At 37.3% G+C, this 17,323-nt stretch overlaps 4 protein-coding genes across 7 annotated transcripts; 2 read left to right on the top strand and 2 right to left on the bottom strand.

Moving 5' to 3' along the window:
* Positions 1-2,245: 2,245 nt before the first annotated feature.
* On the top strand, positions 2,246-5,734 carry LOC111204499 (formin-like protein 11). The gene is made up of 4 exons (XM_022699414.2): positions 2,246-4,111; positions 4,204-4,394; positions 4,487-4,722; positions 4,801-5,734. Exons 1-4 carry the CDS (start codon positions 2,745-2,747, stop codon positions 5,533-5,535), a joined length of 2,529 nt encoding a protein of 842 aa, XP_022555135.1. The 5' UTR covers positions 2,246-2,744; the 3' UTR covers positions 5,536-5,734.
* On the bottom strand, positions 5,600-10,409 carry LOC106388881 (acyl-CoA-binding domain-containing protein 4-like). 3 transcript variants are annotated; one of them, XM_048749315.1, is made up of 19 exons: positions 10,171-10,333; positions 9,800-9,870; positions 9,584-9,697; positions 9,281-9,344; positions 9,119-9,190; positions 8,828-9,019; positions 8,656-8,733; positions 8,449-8,556; positions 8,223-8,289; positions 8,057-8,118; positions 7,796-7,935; positions 7,504-7,630; positions 7,308-7,422; positions 7,099-7,187; positions 6,853-6,936; positions 6,574-6,756; positions 6,335-6,481; positions 6,146-6,205; positions 5,600-5,963 (listed from the first exon to the last, which is right to left on the bottom strand). In XM_048749315.1, the coding sequence occupies exons 4-19, from the start codon at positions 9,323-9,325 to the stop codon at positions 5,781-5,783; spliced, it is 1,752 nt and encodes a 583-aa protein (XP_048605272.1). In that variant the 5' UTR covers positions 9,326-9,344; positions 9,584-9,697; positions 9,800-9,870; positions 10,171-10,333; the 3' UTR covers positions 5,600-5,780.
* A 139-nt stretch (positions 10,410-10,548) lies between these two features.
* LOC111203665 (mitochondrial Rho GTPase 3) lies at positions 10,549-14,950 on the bottom strand. Its single transcript, XM_048750111.1, has 10 exons — positions 14,081-14,950; positions 13,426-13,646; positions 13,218-13,350; positions 12,976-13,119; positions 12,723-12,899; positions 12,391-12,645; positions 12,248-12,316; positions 12,114-12,169; positions 11,928-12,009; positions 10,549-11,845 (listed from the first exon to the last, which is right to left on the bottom strand). The coding sequence occupies exons 1-10, from the start codon at positions 14,090-14,092 to the stop codon at positions 10,913-10,915; spliced, it is 2,082 nt and encodes a 693-aa protein (XP_048606068.1). The 5' UTR covers positions 14,093-14,950; the 3' UTR covers positions 10,549-10,912.
* A 405-nt stretch (positions 14,951-15,355) lies between these two features.
* LOC106385646 (guanosine deaminase) lies at positions 15,356-17,070 on the top strand. 2 transcript variants are annotated; one of them, XM_013825553.3, is made up of 5 exons: positions 15,356-15,862; positions 15,974-16,013; positions 16,263-16,453; positions 16,546-16,650; positions 16,719-17,070. In XM_013825553.3, the coding sequence occupies exons 1-5, from the start codon at positions 15,803-15,805 to the stop codon at positions 16,893-16,895; spliced, it is 573 nt and encodes a 190-aa protein (XP_013681007.2). In that variant the 5' UTR covers positions 15,356-15,802; the 3' UTR covers positions 16,896-17,070. The 2 variants fall into 2 exon arrangements, with proteins under 2 accessions (XP_013681007.2, XP_048606067.1); XM_048750110.1 differs by having other exon boundaries at positions 15,758-15,862; positions 15,984-16,013.
* The last annotated feature ends 253 nt before the right edge of the window (positions 17,071-17,323 follow it).

Raw genomic sequence — 17,323 nt, 5'->3', positions numbered from 1 at the left:
CTCTTTTGTAATGAAATGACTGATAAATGCAGACAAAAGTCGTAACTTTCTGCAATCAACTTTTTAATATGACGCAAAGTTAGTTACTTTTGCGAAATCATCCTCAAATCGTGGTTTCATTACTATCACTGGTCTTCTCTATACGTTGACTTTTAATTTTATATGATTGATCAGCAACATTTGAACATTTTTACTCACTCACGTTACCATTACGTGACCGTGCTCTAGTGTACCGTTACCGTGTGTGATATACTGATATTCACATATTTAGAATGAACATTTTTAGGAAAATGTTTTCCATTAGTTATTGTGCTACATACATGTATAAGATAAAAACAATATATAGATATAATTGTTAATTAAGAGAATCATGTAGTTTTAACGTACTTATGAATTATGATATACAAATGACTACTACTGTTTGTTTGACTATGCGTGTCAGAGATATATTTGAAATATAAATAATCATATTTAGGGTCGAACCATTTTTAAGAAAAATTACAACAATCATAAATCTTAGTATAAAATAGTAATAAATACTTTATTTGTTAATTGCTTAGGAGAGTGCTTAACTAATTTCTCGTTTATTCAAGATGTTAAATTGATGCTAAATTTGTGGTTTGAATTATAGTATTTTCAGTTAGTAGTCCCATTATGTTTTTTTTTTCTTAATCTTGAATAGAATATACAGGTGGATTATTATTTTCAGACGGCAGTCTCAAGTAAGCTACTTTTGATACCATGAAATAAGGATCCCTTAAACAGTTATTTGACTAAATTTAAGTTCGATATAGTATATACAATAGTAAACCTAAGTATGTAATAATATTCGTCGGGAAAAAGTATGTAAACTATTCCAACTCAATACCATATTATAGTATGAATATTGTTTAAGACAAGTCCACACAGCTTTGGCCCCACGTAGGTCAGAGTTTCTGACACAACGTAGCTAAATGAACCTAATAGTAAAAGTGAAAACAATGGATACCAAACAAACATGGTGTGGAAATCCGGTGATCTCATTCTCCTCAATCCTAACATATCGAGAGCTCAATGGTTAGATCTACTGCTAAGAATTATTTTCACATATGTAGACGTCTATCACTCAAGTGATGAGGGATTCATGGCTGGTCATAAGCATAGACAAGTGAAGTATAATCAAGTCTCTCATGATTTCAATGTTTATTTTGTTGTAAACACATGGCAACAGTTTGTTAGATACTCAATAGCGCAACCAACAGCCCAAAACTAGATTTATAAGACCATGATTAACCGAAGTTCTTAAGTTGGGGTTCTTCGGCTAAGAACCGTTTCTTAGCTTTTAACTAAAAAAAGTTAAAAACCGTCTCTTAAATAAGAAATATAAGAGTCGGCTATTAGACGAAAAATGTAAAAAATAAAAAAATAAAAAAATATCAAATCATGAGTTAAAAACTCTAAATTAAAAATTTCGGTTAATTGCTCTTAAGCCCTTCATCTTATTTAAATAATGTTAGAACTTCCTAAAACATTCAACGTCATATCCTACCAAACAATCTTTGACACCTATATTGTGAAACAATGAAATAACCATCCCACTTTGGGAACTTTCCGTATGCGACTAAGAGATAGAGAGATTTGCCAGAATACAGTCAAGGTTCATAATTTTGTTTTAATTGAATATTCATCAGAAGCTCGGGAAAAGAAAACCATGAGAATAAATGTGAAAGCATTATTCAGTGGCAAGATTTCTGACCATATGACAACATTATTTTGAGTAAAACATTATGTCAATAGGTCTGAGAAAGGATGTGACCAAACGAGACAAAACATATCTTATATAGTTATATTTTATACTCAATGATAACTTTTTTTTTGTTTATATACAGAAAGTTATGTTTTCATTTGAATCTGTTCATACTTATGCCAATAATGGCTATTAGAAACACATCCGTTAAAGTTGTATCTGCTAGGCCAAGTTACAAATTTTGTCATGAAGCTATTAATTACTACAAAACGTTTTGAAGGAGTTTTTATAAATTTCTGAATATCCTTAAATAACTCATGAAAAGGATGTAAAATGGACTCGTATTCATACCAATCCCAAAAACAAATTGTATACAGTAAATGCAAATAAATGTTTTATTGTATTTGCCTCATAAAACAATGGTGGTTTGAGAGGAACAAGGAAACCTTGTACAGTAAACTACCACATGTTTGAACAAGCCAACTCTTCCAACAATAGCAGGACCCACTTCACACCAACACCTGCATGCTACTTCTTGTTGCTTATCAGATCTCTTTATAAAACTGTTTTAACCTCTTCCTTAAACAACAAAACTGTGTTCAACTTAAACTAAAAAAGCTTCAGAATGTCACCCCATTCCAAAAATCTCTGCATTAATATTTAATACACTGCAAAACTAATGATTTAAAATTGACATTTGTTCCTTTATTCATTTCTTTAATCACAAAGGTAGATGTATTTATTTAAGAAATTAGTAAGATGGTGGGGGTGCATATTGCATAAATTAGCAGTGTGTTGCTCTGCAAGGAGAGTTAATAGAGAAAGAGGGTGTTACCATTTACCACTACAACTACAGTTGCAGAGTTCAGGGGTTCCTTGGAGTAGCATTAAAGTCTATAGAAGAGAAACAAAATAAAAGGTCAAAAAAAAGTTTTGTATAATAAATGGTTTCTTATAGTGATTTATAGAAGTGATCATTTGTTATTACATAGAAAAAAATCTGAAACAGAGCATAAAGATGATTCACTTTCATCAGATTCTTCTCATGATCATTGTAGTAGTGACATCATTACAATGCTGCAGAGTTAGCTTCTGTAGCATCTATGCTAATGCTAAAGAGTTCGATGATTGGAAGGCGTTAGTGGTGGAAGACGGTGAGAGATACCGGACCGAGATCGGAAAACTCGTCGGAGAAGACGGTGGCGAGAAGAAAAAGTTTCCTGTTCTGGAAAAGTTTCGAGCTTTACTCGATTTGATCAAACCCTCTACTCTCCGGCGAAGAAGCCTCGCGACGTCTGCTTCTCTAGCTCCTTGGTCGGCGCCGTCGCCGTCTCCGTTTCCAAACGGTGGTCCAGCGGAGTCTCCTGCGTACTCTCCAGCTCCTCAACGGCCAATCCCTCCGCATCTCCGCCGTCCGTTGCCTCACCGGACTCATCATCCATCGAGACAACACGAGGTTCAGAGGCGTAAACACGAAAACAGAGGAGCGTTTATACACGTCGTCGTTTCAGCAGCTTGTGGGATCGGTTTCGTGGTTTGCGTTGTTGGAGCGTTCTGTCTCTACGCGAGGAGAAGGAAGAAGAACGGTAAAACGCCGTCGTTTCAGAGCTCGACGAGGAAGGTTAGTATAAACCCTTCTCACTCACTAGGGGACGATTTGGAGAAACAGAGCTCCGTTTCAGTTAAAGAAGTACGAGAAACAGAGAAGGACGTGAACGATAACAAAGGTGTATTACTTGAAGAAGACGTTAAGACGAGTGTAGAAACAGAGATTTTATCAGATTCGGACAATGCTAGTAGCTACTCAACGAAAGAGATTGTGTCGGTGCACGAAAACAATGATGATGAACAAACAGTAGACTCTGTTTCTGGTCCCGTTGTTAGCAATGGATGCGATTCTTCAGACGATAACGAGTCTTTTCACTCCGTTGGTGGTGGCTCTTCCGTTGGATCCTCTCAACGCTTCTCAGAACGCGAAATCTCTCCGCCGCCGCCGCCACCGCCGCCACCACCACCGCTTCCGCCACTCTCAAACAGAGGACTTCACACTCTGTCTTTGCCTAAAACGACTACGCTTTCGTCGCAGTTAACCGCAAAGGTTTGTGCTTCTTCCTCAGGCCCAACTCTTCCATCCACACCGCCGCCGCTACGGCCACCGCCACCGCCGCCGCTACGGCCACCGCCACCGCCGCCGCCGCCGTCACAACAGCCTCAAGCTACTAACAAAACGCCACCACCTCCTCTGTCTCTTGATTTTTCTCAGCGCAGACCCTTAGGTAAAAACGGAGCTCCATTGCCTAAGCTGAAGCCACTTCACTGGGATAAAGTCAGGGCTACACCGAACCGGACTATGGTCTGGGATAGGCTCAGAGCAAGCTCTTTTGAGTAAGTTCACAACTTGTCTTATAACGATCAACAAATGTTTTCAAGAATGTGTGATTGATTATGTATTTGTCTTCTGTGGTGGTGATACACAGATTCGATGAGGAGATGATTGAGTCTCTATTTGGATACACAATGCAAAGCTCCACAAAGAATGAAGAAGGTAAGTGCAAAACTCCATCACCAGGGAAACATCTTCTTGAACCTAAAAGACTTCAGAACTTTACTATTCTCTTGAAAGCACTCAACGCAAATGCTGATCAAATCTGCTCTGCCTTGGGGAAAGGTACAACCAAGCTCAGCTCGGATCGAATTTAATATTACTTAAAATCCCTTCCAACTTCCGATTCCGATGTGAGACCGTTCTTCTTGTAACAGGGGAAGGATTGTGTTTACAGCAGCTAGAAGCGTTGGTGAAGATGGTGCCGACTAAAGAAGAAGAACTGAAGCTGTGTAGCTACAAAGGAGAAGTGGATGAGCTTGGCTCGGCTGAGAAGTTTCTCAGGGCGGTCGTGGGAGTTCCATTTGCGTTTCAAAGAGCTGAAGCAATGCTTTATAGAGAGACGTTTGAAGACGAAGTGGTTCACCTCAGGAACTCCTTCTCAATGCTTGAGGTATTATAGTGTTTATGTTAATTTGTTGATTGCTTGCGTTACAAGGTAGGGTGATTAATACTAAGGTTACCTAATTAGGAAGCTTGCAAGGAGCTTAAGTCAAGCAGGTTATTCTTGAAGCTTTTAGAAGCTGTGCTCAAGACTGGAAACAGGATGAATGTAGGAACCATACGCGGTGGTGCAAAGGCCTTCAAGCTTGACGCACTGCTTAAGCTATCTGATGTAAAAGGCACAGATGGGAAGACAACTCTGCTCCACTTCGTCGTGCAAGAGATATCTAGGTCTGAAGGAATCAGGGTTTCGGACAGCATCATGGGACGGATAATGAACCAGAGAACAAACAAAAACAGAACACCCGAGGAGATAGATGAGGATTACAGAAGGATGGGGCTAGATCTCGTCTCGGGCCTTAACACCGAGCTAAGAAACGTGAAGAAGACGGCAACGATTGATATGGAAGGACTCGTTAGCTCGGTGTCGAATCTTAGAGACGGGCTAGGGGGACTGAAGTGTTTGGCGAGCGAGAAGCTGAAAGGAGACGAAGACAACAGAGCGTTTGGTAGTTCGATGAGCTCGTTCTTGAGATACGGAGAGAGGCGCTTGGAGGAGTTGAGGGAGGATGAGAAGAAGGTGATGGAGAGGGTTGGAGAGATTGCAGAGTATTTTCATGGAGACGTGAGGGGAGATGAGAAGAACCCTTTGAGGATCTTTGTGATTGTTAGGGATTTTCTGGGGATGTTGGATCTTGTTTGTAGAGAGTTGAGGTGTGTTAGGGTTCCTAACAGCCCTAGCCCTTTGGCTCCGTTTCGCTGAGCAGCATGTGTTGATGTTTATGATAACAGAGTGGTTTTGGCATTTACTCTTGTGAAGACTGATATGCATGGATTTGTATATGTATAATTTCAATGAAAGATTTAAAAAATGTTAAACAAATGTTCTGGGTGATATATAACTCGAGCAATATAGGAAAAAAAAAAAGGCTAAACATTGATAGTAATTTAAAGCTCAAAAAGGAAGGGTATAGAAAGATCTTACTAGAAGAAAAAAAAAAAAAGTAATCATGGCGAATCATCTTTCTCATGAGGGCTTTCGGCGAGCCAGCCCCAGACGCCACCTGAGCTCTTTCGTTTAGAGTTCGTTGCGGCTTGTTCAGAGGCAGCCTTTTGGCGTTGGAGGAGTTCGAGTTCCTTTTGTAGTGTTTCCAATGTTTGAAGCTTTTGTCTTGACTCTGCAACATCAACCTGCAGTTTCGAACGAAGGAAAGATCGAATTAGGTTTGCTTTGGTTTTAGTTTTTAATGGCGTAATGAAAGCTTATCAACAATAGATGACAACGAAGCTAGGTGATACTAATTCACAAGGTTTTCACTAGACTCCGTCTTCACTAGGTATGAAAGAGATGTGGCTATGGATGGGATAAGTACCTCTAGTTTGAAACATCTTGATTGTTCGGTTGCAAGTTGGCCACGAACAGACTGAAGTTCCTACAAAATGTCAGAACAAAGATAAGATATAACAGAGACGTTACAATGTTTGTGAAGAGTTGGTTCGCTATAGTTTATTCTTGTCAAGATTTTGTTACAAGAAGGTGAAAATATTATTACTATTATTACCTTGTTCAAATCTGTATTGCGTGATTCTCCTTCTGCTAACTCTTGCCTTAGTTGGAGAGTCTGCATCTGCTCCTTGTTCAGTGATGCCTCCAGTTCTTCCTTCTCGGATTTAAGAATGGCAATAATGTGTTCGCTATTTCCTTCAACCTGGGTGATTAATTTACCCAAAATAAGAGAAATATTATCTCGTATCGATACAATCACACTACCAGTAACCACATCGTATCTGCAATGGATACCTCTGATCCAGCGTTAGCGTTGTCCATGAGAATTTCCCGTACTCTGCTTTCTTGGCTCACCTCAACTTCTGACTCGATGTCTCTGGTTGTTGCGTTGTTAACAGCAGAAAGACTAACTGGCAAAGGCGGTTCTAGAGTCTTTGGTTGGAGTGTTGATTTGTGGCTTGGTTTTAGCAGATTAATCTAACGTCGAGGAATGATTAGATGCAGAACAAAATGCAGAACAAAATGCAAAAAATCAAGAGAATGGTACTTATGGGTTATCAACATAGTCTCTACCTCGTTGTTGTAACGTCCATTGTATCCACCAAAAGCAACTAGCACATCTTCACCATTGTATGAACTAACGACTAAACTTAATCCCTATCACAAGAAAAAAAAGGAAGATTTGCTTTTAATTCTGCAAGAATAAAACGAAATAAGTAAAGACTGATTCATTTTGAAATCTTAAAAAGACTACTACTCTGTTTCAGGAATGATTATGTGTTAATAAATTTTTTTATAGTTATCTGTTCATCTAAGTACCTCGCTAGCAAGAGGTACACGTCCTTCAACAGAAGCCACTACCGACCATGTAAGAGTTGACATGTTTAGTACAACACTCTCAGATGCCCCTGCAGTCATTTATCAGGTTGCAGAACAATCAGTCCACGAAATTGAAAAAGCTAAGAAAATATCATTTCATTGCTATAAATAGTTATGTAAAATTCCCAAGGAAAAAGGCATAAACCTACCACTCTTGTTATCACCGCCACCAACGATAAACCAGTTCTCCCCAATTGTCACGCCAGCATGTCCAGATCGAGGAGTTGGTGCCTCACCTTGTTGTGCAGGTCTTGACCACTCCATCTATATGTGACAGTTATATCAGGCGCTGACAAATAACGTTTGAAAGGCAGCTGAAACAATATACGCTTAGCTTTAACTTACAGTCTGCAAATCAAGGACATGCAGATCACCGAAACAGGTAGCATGTGAGCCCCCACCAAAGATAAGAAGGTAACGTTCTGCATGCACTGCAGCAGCATGGTCAGACCTCGGAGACGGAGATACGCCTCTGCAAGTTGACAACAGTTTTAAACCCTGATAGCACATCTTCCATCAAGAGTTAATAATAGGAGATAGTTCGTGGCTCTCCAAATATATTCGTATCTGGTTATATATATTAAACGGGTTTAACAGTCTTTGATAAAAAAAATGCAGAAACATCATAAATTCTTACATGGCATCTATCTCATCCCAGGTCATAGTTTCTAGATCAAGAACATACAAATCGTTCAGAAGTGATCTCTTTGCATCTTGCCCACCAAATATCACCAAGGTTTTACCCACGATCGTGACTGACTGGCCTCCACGTGAAACCTGAAAGCAAGAGGAAATGACAAACAAAGTCTCAGTTCAAGAAACCAAACTTCATACTCAACTTCCGCATGAAAAAGGAAATCAATAAAAACGAAATGACATGTGAGAAGTGAAGATATACCGGTGGTTTTCCATACGTCTTCAACATTGACCATGTACAGGTATGGGTATCAAAGACTTTCACTGTAACAGGGGAACAGTAGAAAATTGATTGTAAGAATTAAGATTTCGGAAACCTCCTATAAGATATTTGCAAATTTCTGTCTTGAAGATATATAAACGCTTACCTTGCATAGATTCTGAGGGATCCTTATTATGACCACCGACAGACAGCAATCTGTTGTCCCACGGTATCTACAAAACAAACAAAGAAGGCATGTGAAAATAATAGAGTCTTCCTTGTTACCAATTAATATAGCAAGTGAATTTCACGAAGAGACTACTTTCCTTCGGCTGAAACCCGAAAAGCAAAAAATAGAAACCAAAACAAAACGCAGGAAGTTGAACACTAACCAAAGTGTGACCAGCACAAGGAGATAATAGTGTTGGAGATGTTTCCTCTGATTCAGTTGCAACTTTGGTTTCAACTCTCGACCAAGTCCAATTTTTAAAATCTAGAGCCTGAATACATTCCACAGAAACCAAAAATTGTCAGTGGGAAAAGAAAATGAAATTGAATACTTCAATTAAATCATCAGATGATGCATGTGAGTTGCTTACATGAAGATCACCAAGGTAACGGCCATTGTGATTTCCACCATATATATACATCTTATCTTGAATAACTGCTGCTCCATGCTGAAACAAATATGATAAACAGGATTTTAGAAATGCAGATGATACATGAATGACAAGACCGTTAACCTTTCAAAAGAGAGAATAAATACATTACCTCATAACGGGCCTTTGGCCGCTGACCAGATGTTTGGGGTGCAGTCCACTGGTTATATACAGAAACACTATTTGTTACTTCCGAGATTACATCTTTATCTTGGGTTTCTGACAAACGTCCATTCTCAGCAGAAATTGTCTTTGTCTCGCTTAATGAGTTTCCATTCTCAACAACAGGCTCATCTTTTGTTTGCTACAGAGAAGGGATGCACTAGAAGACTCAAAAAATACTTTCTTCACGAAACAAAAAAAAGTGTAATAATTACAGAATCCCATGGGATACAAAACTCACATTGATTTGGACATCCACGACAGGATCTGGAATATCGGTAAATTCGCTGGAATACCAGTCAGGATTTTCTTCCTGGTATAAAGCAAGCAATAGGGAAGAAATTTAGCCTATGCTCCAGTAAAGTCTTTAAAAAATAGCCATAGACATCTCTCTCTCTTTTACCTCTAGAATTTTCACAAAGAGACGCATTGCCTCGATGGAGGGCATGGTTCCGAGCCCCTGCCAACTAAGTAAATATTGAAATGATTCAGAACATTAACATGCAAGTCTCACAGGGAAAGTTCCAAAAAAGAAAGATCCTAAGCGGTAACAAGCGAGATGGTGAAGGATTGTATTTGCAATAATAACATTATCTGCAGTCACTTCTATCAACAGGTCACAGGATTTTTGAATGCATACCAAATCATATAAGCATTTATTTTTTCCTAAGAGACCTGCATTCCTAATTTTTATCTAGCACCTTACATCTAGAATACTCCTTTCTCATTCCCCTGATTCATGAAGCATCTGGATTCTTCAACTCTAATAACTAAAGAAACCTAAGGCATCTCCTGATCAAATCCACCACAAAGCTTCTTCCTACAAGTATGATTCCCAAACTCAAGCAAAGAAATGTACAAAGCCGCATAAACGTTGAACTGTATCAAAGGTTTGGAAGACACAGCACCGAATCTAACTAACCTTTTCCACTTGCTTTGCTCCACAGGCCTCCATGCACTAGGCTTCGGAGTGTTGCATGGTCCTACAGTAGCCTGATGATTACAAGTTATATCCAAGAGATCATCAACACTCAGCTGAGTCGACAGTTGATATATAGAAGAGTGAATTGCTCTCTCTCTCTCTCTCTCTCTCTCTCTCTCTGTGACACTATAGTCAAATATCTAGTGAAGATTCTAATCAATAAAAAAAGTAGTACACGGCAATCAAATCGATCTATATACATTGAATTTTTTCTTAGCTCGTACTCTTGCTGATGAGATTTCGATGAATGAAACTAAACAAATTCAACCAGATCTCGTGAAATTCAACAATCAGGGAGGTTAGGAACGGACCTGCTGGTACAGCGCGTAGAAAATTAGCGCAGTGTCGTTGGAGAATTTCGAGCTGACGTGTTTCGCCGACGAATCGGATCCGTCGAGGCCGACGTAAGATGCGGCCGCGTAGAATCTCTCCGGGTAGGCGGGGCCAGATGTGGCCCTAGTTATAGCCATTTGTGTCTCCTTCCCTCACTTCCACCGCGGATTTGATCGGAGACGGAGAAGCGATTAGCAGAGGCGTCTCTTGTTTCGTTTATGTTAAAATGAGGATTTTTTTTAAAAAAAATTTGAAGTAAATATGATTGATTATAGCTAGTTGAAAAAAAATGATTAGCGTCCTATATAACACTTATCACATGGTAACACATATCAAAGCTACACACAAACAAAAATAATACATAGACTAACAATTGTTCGACATAATTTTGATAGTCAAAAATATATATATCAAATAGTAAATCATTTAAGATAAAAAAAATCATCAAAAGAAGCTCCAATACCAATTAGTTTCTTGTTAGAGTTGGTGAAGTTAGCACATTTTAGAAGAAGTAAAATCTATAGATAACAGTTCTTTACTTGTTAAACAAGGCATCCATGAACAACTAAACTTAAACCACAATATATTTATTCAAATTTTCAGGTTTTTTTTTTTATCTTTCTTCAGCTACAAGATTATCTCTGCTTTCTTGCGGCATACAGACGGAGTGACACCAGCCCAACGATCACAGCCCCTGTCCCAACTGTTAAAAAAACCATGTTAGGAATCCACAAATACTATGATGAAGATACATAGGCATATGACCAAAAAAAACATACTTGAAACCACCATTAGAGATCTTTTCATTAGCTTGCGACTCCTTTTCTTCTTCGACTTAATCTTTGGGATACCTAAATGAGGATGCTCAGCCGCGGTTGATATCTTTTGAAACAAGTTATCCAAATCTCCCAGTTTGGAACTGATTGGTATTGGAGCTTCAATCCCTATATCTCGTGTGGCCTGCAAGAACTCATACTTATTTAAGTTTATGATTACAAAAACCTTTTGATGATTAGAAATCAAGAAACATGATATAACTATTACTCTAGTGGTTTCTTGAATTGCTTCTGGGAATGAATCAAGATCAGCTTTAGCTGCAACCATTAGGCAAGGAAACTCTAGACCAGCGTCTTCACTAGTGGTTGCAACCTTAACAAGCAGATCAATGGCTCTCTTCCATGAAGACTCATCAGAAGAATCGTAAAGGAAGATAGCTACATCACAAGCTCCCAACGCTTCATTTGATGGTAAGAATCCATCTTCTTGCATTTGAACTTCCTTCAACACCAGAGTTTTCTTTACATCTCCAGTTACACCATCGTTGTCAACCATATTAACAGCATAACGTTCCTCATTTGATCCATTGTTGTTGTCATCATCATATGGCCTAAGATTCATATAATCAGACATACATATTTTGACATATACTGAGTTAAAAGAACAGACAGACCTTCCGATAAATCGATTGAGCAATGCAGATTTTCCAGCATTCTTGGGGCCAAAGACAAAACACTGAAAAACTCTTCTGTCAGAGTTCTGCTCCTTGCGGTCTATTGCTCTTCTCCTAGTAATGCGAACTGCTGAAGATGGATAACATAGACATATCAAACATTCAAGACTCCTAGCTGGATCTATTAGTGTCAGCAAATTCCACTGCAAATACAGGAAAAAGTTTCAAAGATTTAGTTTAAATGGGTTCCTCTTAAAACCGTTAAAAGACTTAGTTCTTGATTACCAGTGAGAGGAAAGCTTCAAGTGACAATCCTCCATCATCAGTTTTCTCTGACGCATCTTTATAAGGAGCTATGCTCCATGGACTGTCATTAATGAATCAAACCAATGTAATTACACATAAGCAAATAAAAAGGAAAATATTATATTCGAAATTTTTGCGCGCTTTTTTCGAAGTTTAAAATGTTACTTTTCAGGTGAAATTTGAAAGACAAATCCAATCATTTGAGGTCCCAAGTTATTACCCTGAGAAAATTCAAATCCAATGTTTGAGAAATATTATAATTCCCACAAGTAATCTAAACTAGAAAGATAAGACTTTACACTGTGTTCATCCAAATTCTTATAGACTCCCCTTAAGAAACCAATAGCTTCATCAGACAGCTCAACACTCTGCAGAAAGACAAAGCCAAATCAGAAACATGATCAAATATTAAAAACTGAGTTATATTTGTGAATATTTTTACCTGATCAGACATGCGTTTGAATGATGAATATGGAATCATATCATCTGCGAGTCTTAACTCATTGTTATACCCGAATTTTCTGAGTATATTCCATACCCTTCTGATCCTTCCTTGTTCCACAAGGTATTTGTTCATAAACAAGAAACCTTCTATTGTGATTCCGTTTTCATCAACTCCTAGTGGAGACCGTTCTTGCACAAAGTCTATTAGTCCTCTACTTTGAGAAGGTGTCAGTGGTTCATAGCAGCATTGAGCCTATTATATTTTTGCAACTTAGCTGCTTTATAGAAGCAACACAAAGAAGAACACACAACTAGGGAATAAGAGGTTACCTGAATATTGTTTAACCCGGCTTCATTGAGAATGAAATCAGTGTCACGTGTAGAGAGTACATATACACGAGTTAATGCAGCAACACAACGAGGCTTCAATGAACCGGTTTCTTTATCATATATTGGTCCGACAGGGTTAGTAACAGCATGTTGCGCATACCAAAACACTTTTCGAGCCTACAGAAGAAGCAGTAAGGTCATTGACACAATGTGAATGTTCTTGAAATGCTTAAAATGTAAAGATCTCACGCACAATATGATGAGCAGACCAGTCGAAACATGTCTCGATCTCTGGATATTGTTCCCTTATAGATGTTGTTATTATTTCCATGCCGCTTTGATTATGATACTCTCTATTGGTAACGCTACAACCTGCGATTATGATAGGGACTCTCACCTGTTCAGGGGAATAAGCATATAAATAAACTTTAAACTTGTTACACACGCAAAACTGGTCGATGAAGAAAGAAGAAAGAAGAAAGAACGAAACTAAACCTCTAGTTGTCGAAACAGAGGAAGCCAATATTCACTTAAACGGTCCAAAGTCTCTGGTATATCGACTACAAACGTCAAAACAATTGCATCTGCTTCTTTCACTTCCTTAACGACCTTTTCTCTATCTTCCGGCCTGGAGAGACAACAATGTTTTACATGCATCCATTTGTTGATGTCAATAAATATACAAATCATAAGAAACATTTACTTTGAAGAAGTGTCAATGATGGTAGCAGGAATAGGGTCACGGAACCATTCCGAAGGGAAAGTGGTGTAAGGTAACACAGGGGGTATGTTTGGCTGAGGTTGAGAAGATTCATTTAATGCAGCGATGATCAAACTTGTTTTCCCAGTTCCCTTCTCACCAACCACAACGATCCGAACCGGTTTTGGCGAGCCAGAGCCTCCCAAACCAAGCATCCTCATCATCTGGTTTTGCAAACAAATATCAAAATACTTTTCAGAATAAGCATATTCATTGTCATGTAAGAAGACATCTAAAATATCTGAAACAAAAGGAGATTGAAAGATGGCCACAATCAAACTACTAATCATATAAAATCTAGAGACCTAAGAATCAAGCGACTTTTATACAACCCACAAGATGAAATTACTGAAACAGAGGAAAAAAAAGAGAGATAATAGATCATCCATCATCAGAATGAAAATGGCCATAATCAAACTACTAATCATATTTTAGAAAAAATCTAGAGGCTTAAAACCCAATTTTTAAGGTAATATATGTTGAAAAAGGGAAGACTTTGATACACCCCACAAGATGAAATTACTGAAACAGAGGCAAAAAAACAGAGAGAGACTAGATGATCCATCATCAAGATGCATGAGAGCCTCAAAAAGAATACCTTGAAGATCATAATGCAGATAAAGGCGGGATAAGAAAATTCAAAAGAGGAAAACACAAAGCTTGTTCTTCTCTTCTTCTTGTTGTGTCTTTCTTTTCATCTCATGTCTATATATATTTACTGGTTGGTTCCAAGTAACTTTTGCAGTAAAATTAGCCAAGTGTCTCTTCTTAGTGGAAGCTTTGTGTTTCAACGGTGATACTAGCGTTTGTGTGAAGGATTAACGGACAAGATTGACTATCTTGACGTGGATTCAACTGGTTTCCTTGCTTGTGTTCTGTTTTTTACCTCTTTGGTAGCTCAAAGCTCTTAATTACCTACATTAATTTGAATACCCTATCCTTGAATAAAAACATATGTATCCTCTTTGTTAGTATCTAATTTCTTAAACATTCCAAGCATAAAGTTACAAGAAATCTATAAAAATGGGAGTAACTATGAAATAGAGCACCATATTTTTGTTACAGCCATTACAATTAAGCATTACATGCTATTTTATTACATTTTAACTACATAAATAAACAATTTTTTTAAAAAAAAGCGCGGGTGATTGCATTGCCCGCGTTTTGAAATATACAAAAACTTTTTTCGCACGTAACTAATGTTTTAATTTTAAATATATGTCCATCTTTAGAAAACATTTCCGTTTTTTATTTTAACTATTAAATTACTATTTAGAATCTTTAAACCTAACTAAAAAATTTAACGACATGTAAAAATGATAATAATCGTACAAATAGAAGTTTTATAACTGTGTGTAATTTTACTATCTATTTTTCAATATACATATTTTTATTAAAAACAGTCTTATTACTAACAAATAAATAATTTAAAAAATAAATAAATTCTCAGTTTTTTTTATAGATTCTTATTTTAAATTTTGAATTATTTAATAAATGAATAATTTAATTTAATTTTTAAATATATATGACACATGGGAATGTTAATAATCTTACAAATATATGTAGATTTTTAAATGTATATATAATATGTAGATTTGTTCAAAAAATGTAATTTGTATCTAACATTAATAAAAAAAATTATATAATTAATTTTAACTAATCATCAAAAATCTATAAAAATTTCTTATTTTAAACCCAAAATTAATTCATTTACCCAAACAGCTTAGGATATATCCAATTTTCCATCTGTAAAAGGACATAAATCCAACATTTTAATACAAAAGTCATGTTTCCTTTGTTTTCTTTTTTGGAGTTTGTACTATTGAAGAAATACAATAATAACAGGGACACGTGGCGTAATGGCTTTTGTTTGTGTTTTTCTTTTTTGCAGAAAAGAAACCTATCTTTTGTTTTTGTTGTTAGTTTGTTACTTTGTTATGCTTGGATTCAAATTTGTAAGAAGCAAATATAATAATTAACTGAAATTAAATGACATTAGATACAATTAGCACTGGAGATATGGTACGTGGAAGTGGATGATGAATTGGTACATTTATTGTCACCGGATTTTATCATTAATGAAAATATATTATTTTAATGTAATCAAAGAAACTAATCTATTTTTAAAAACAGTTCTGAAAATATACATTCTACTAAATTTTAACAATTGGGCCGGAATAGCACAGTTCACGAGCATAATGAGATCCCGTCATCGCAAAGCCCATTGTGCTGCAGTAGTTGGGATAGCAGTTGACTTCGAGGGTCCCACTTCGTTTTTTATAGAGCTCCGAGATGAACGGGGAGATCGGGGACGAGCAAGATGATGTCTAGCGAGAACAAGACGACCACTAACGGCCAGAAAGTATCTGTATCTGTACCTGTAAGCTCATACATTCTCAACTATATTACATGACCATATACGCGCGTGTTTTTGTCACTCTTATCATCTGTTCTAGTTTCAATGTTTTGTTTCATTTACTGACGGTCGTAGTCTGCTCCAGATCCAGGTCATGCCACCGTCAAACTCACTGGTAACATTTTCTTAATTCGTTGATAGAGTTGTCTTGGCTTTTAGGTGATTATTAGTTATTACTTGTTAGACACAAAGCTCTTTGAGTTTTGTTATCTTTTTCGCCGGAGATTAATAGCTCAGTTAATGAACTATGTATCCGTGGAAGCAATACGACGCCGTATATGTGATTTTTCACTACTTTATAGTTTACATATATATCTTAGCTTATGAACTGCTAGCCTAACGTGTTATGTTTATAATTGATCAGCTTCGAGTGATAGGGATCATAAGTATTTAACCCAAGCTGTGGAAGAAGCATACATTGGAGTCGAGCGTGGTGATGGCCGCCCTTTTGGAGCGGTTATAGTTCATAAGGACAAAGTCCTTGTGAGCTGCCATAATATGGTTTTAAGATACAAAGACCCAACAGCACATGCTGAAACCGTAGCCATTAGAGAGGTATGTCATAGTAACCCTTCAAGAATCTAAACACACATAATGCAAAATCTTTTTTCTCATTATGATTTTCTTTTTTTTAACTAAAACACAAGGCATGTAAGAAACTGAACGGTATCAAGCTGTGGGAATGCGAGATGTACGCGTCGTGCGAGCCTTGTCCGATGTGTTTTGGAGCCATCCATCTCTCAAGACTTAAGGTAATAACTAATAACAATGGTTCTTCTTGTTTCTTCTTTCTTTCTGAAACGATTGCTTGGTGAAGCAGAGATTGGTGTATGGGGCGCAAGCAGAAGCAGCTGTAGCCATCGGGTTCAATAGCTGCGTAGCCAACGGTGTGAAAGGCACTGAGCTCTTCCATAAGTCTAGTCTAGAGATCGTAAAACTCGATGTGAGTATCGCTGAGCAAGTGTTTCAGAATACAAAGGAGAAGTTCACTTTATAGTAAGAAAATGCATTTGCTAATCACCTACACGTTGTATTTCCTTTCGGGAAGTGTTTGTATGTATGTACTTCTGTTCTTTCGCTTCTTCTAAGACGCAGAACAACGCTTTGTTAGCGGGAACGATCTATCTATCTATCTATCACAGAATCGAGTTTTCTGATGTCATTATCTACAATATTGTTGTGACTGAGATGACGTCAAAGATTTTGGCTTCTCTCATTTAGGCTTGGACATTCCGAACCGGACCCAAACAAAAAAAATCAATTCCAACCAAATCAAATTTCATAAACAACCGACATTTTTGAAACCGAAAAATTGGAATCAAACCAGAAATTGAATCGAGAACCAGATGAATACTTGAATATCTGAATTCAGTTTATATATCTAAAAATAGTAATTATATTTAGTTTTTAAAATAATAAATATTT

The sequence above is a fragment of the Brassica napus genome, chromosome C3 (assembly GCF_020379485.1).
Source record: "Brassica napus cultivar Da-Ae chromosome C3, Da-Ae, whole genome shotgun sequence".
Lineage (NCBI taxonomy): Eukaryota > Viridiplantae > Streptophyta > Magnoliopsida > Brassicales > Brassicaceae > Brassica > Brassica napus.
The sequence above is the reverse complement of the archived record's forward strand: the minus strand, read 5'-3'. Positions and strand labels throughout refer to the sequence as shown.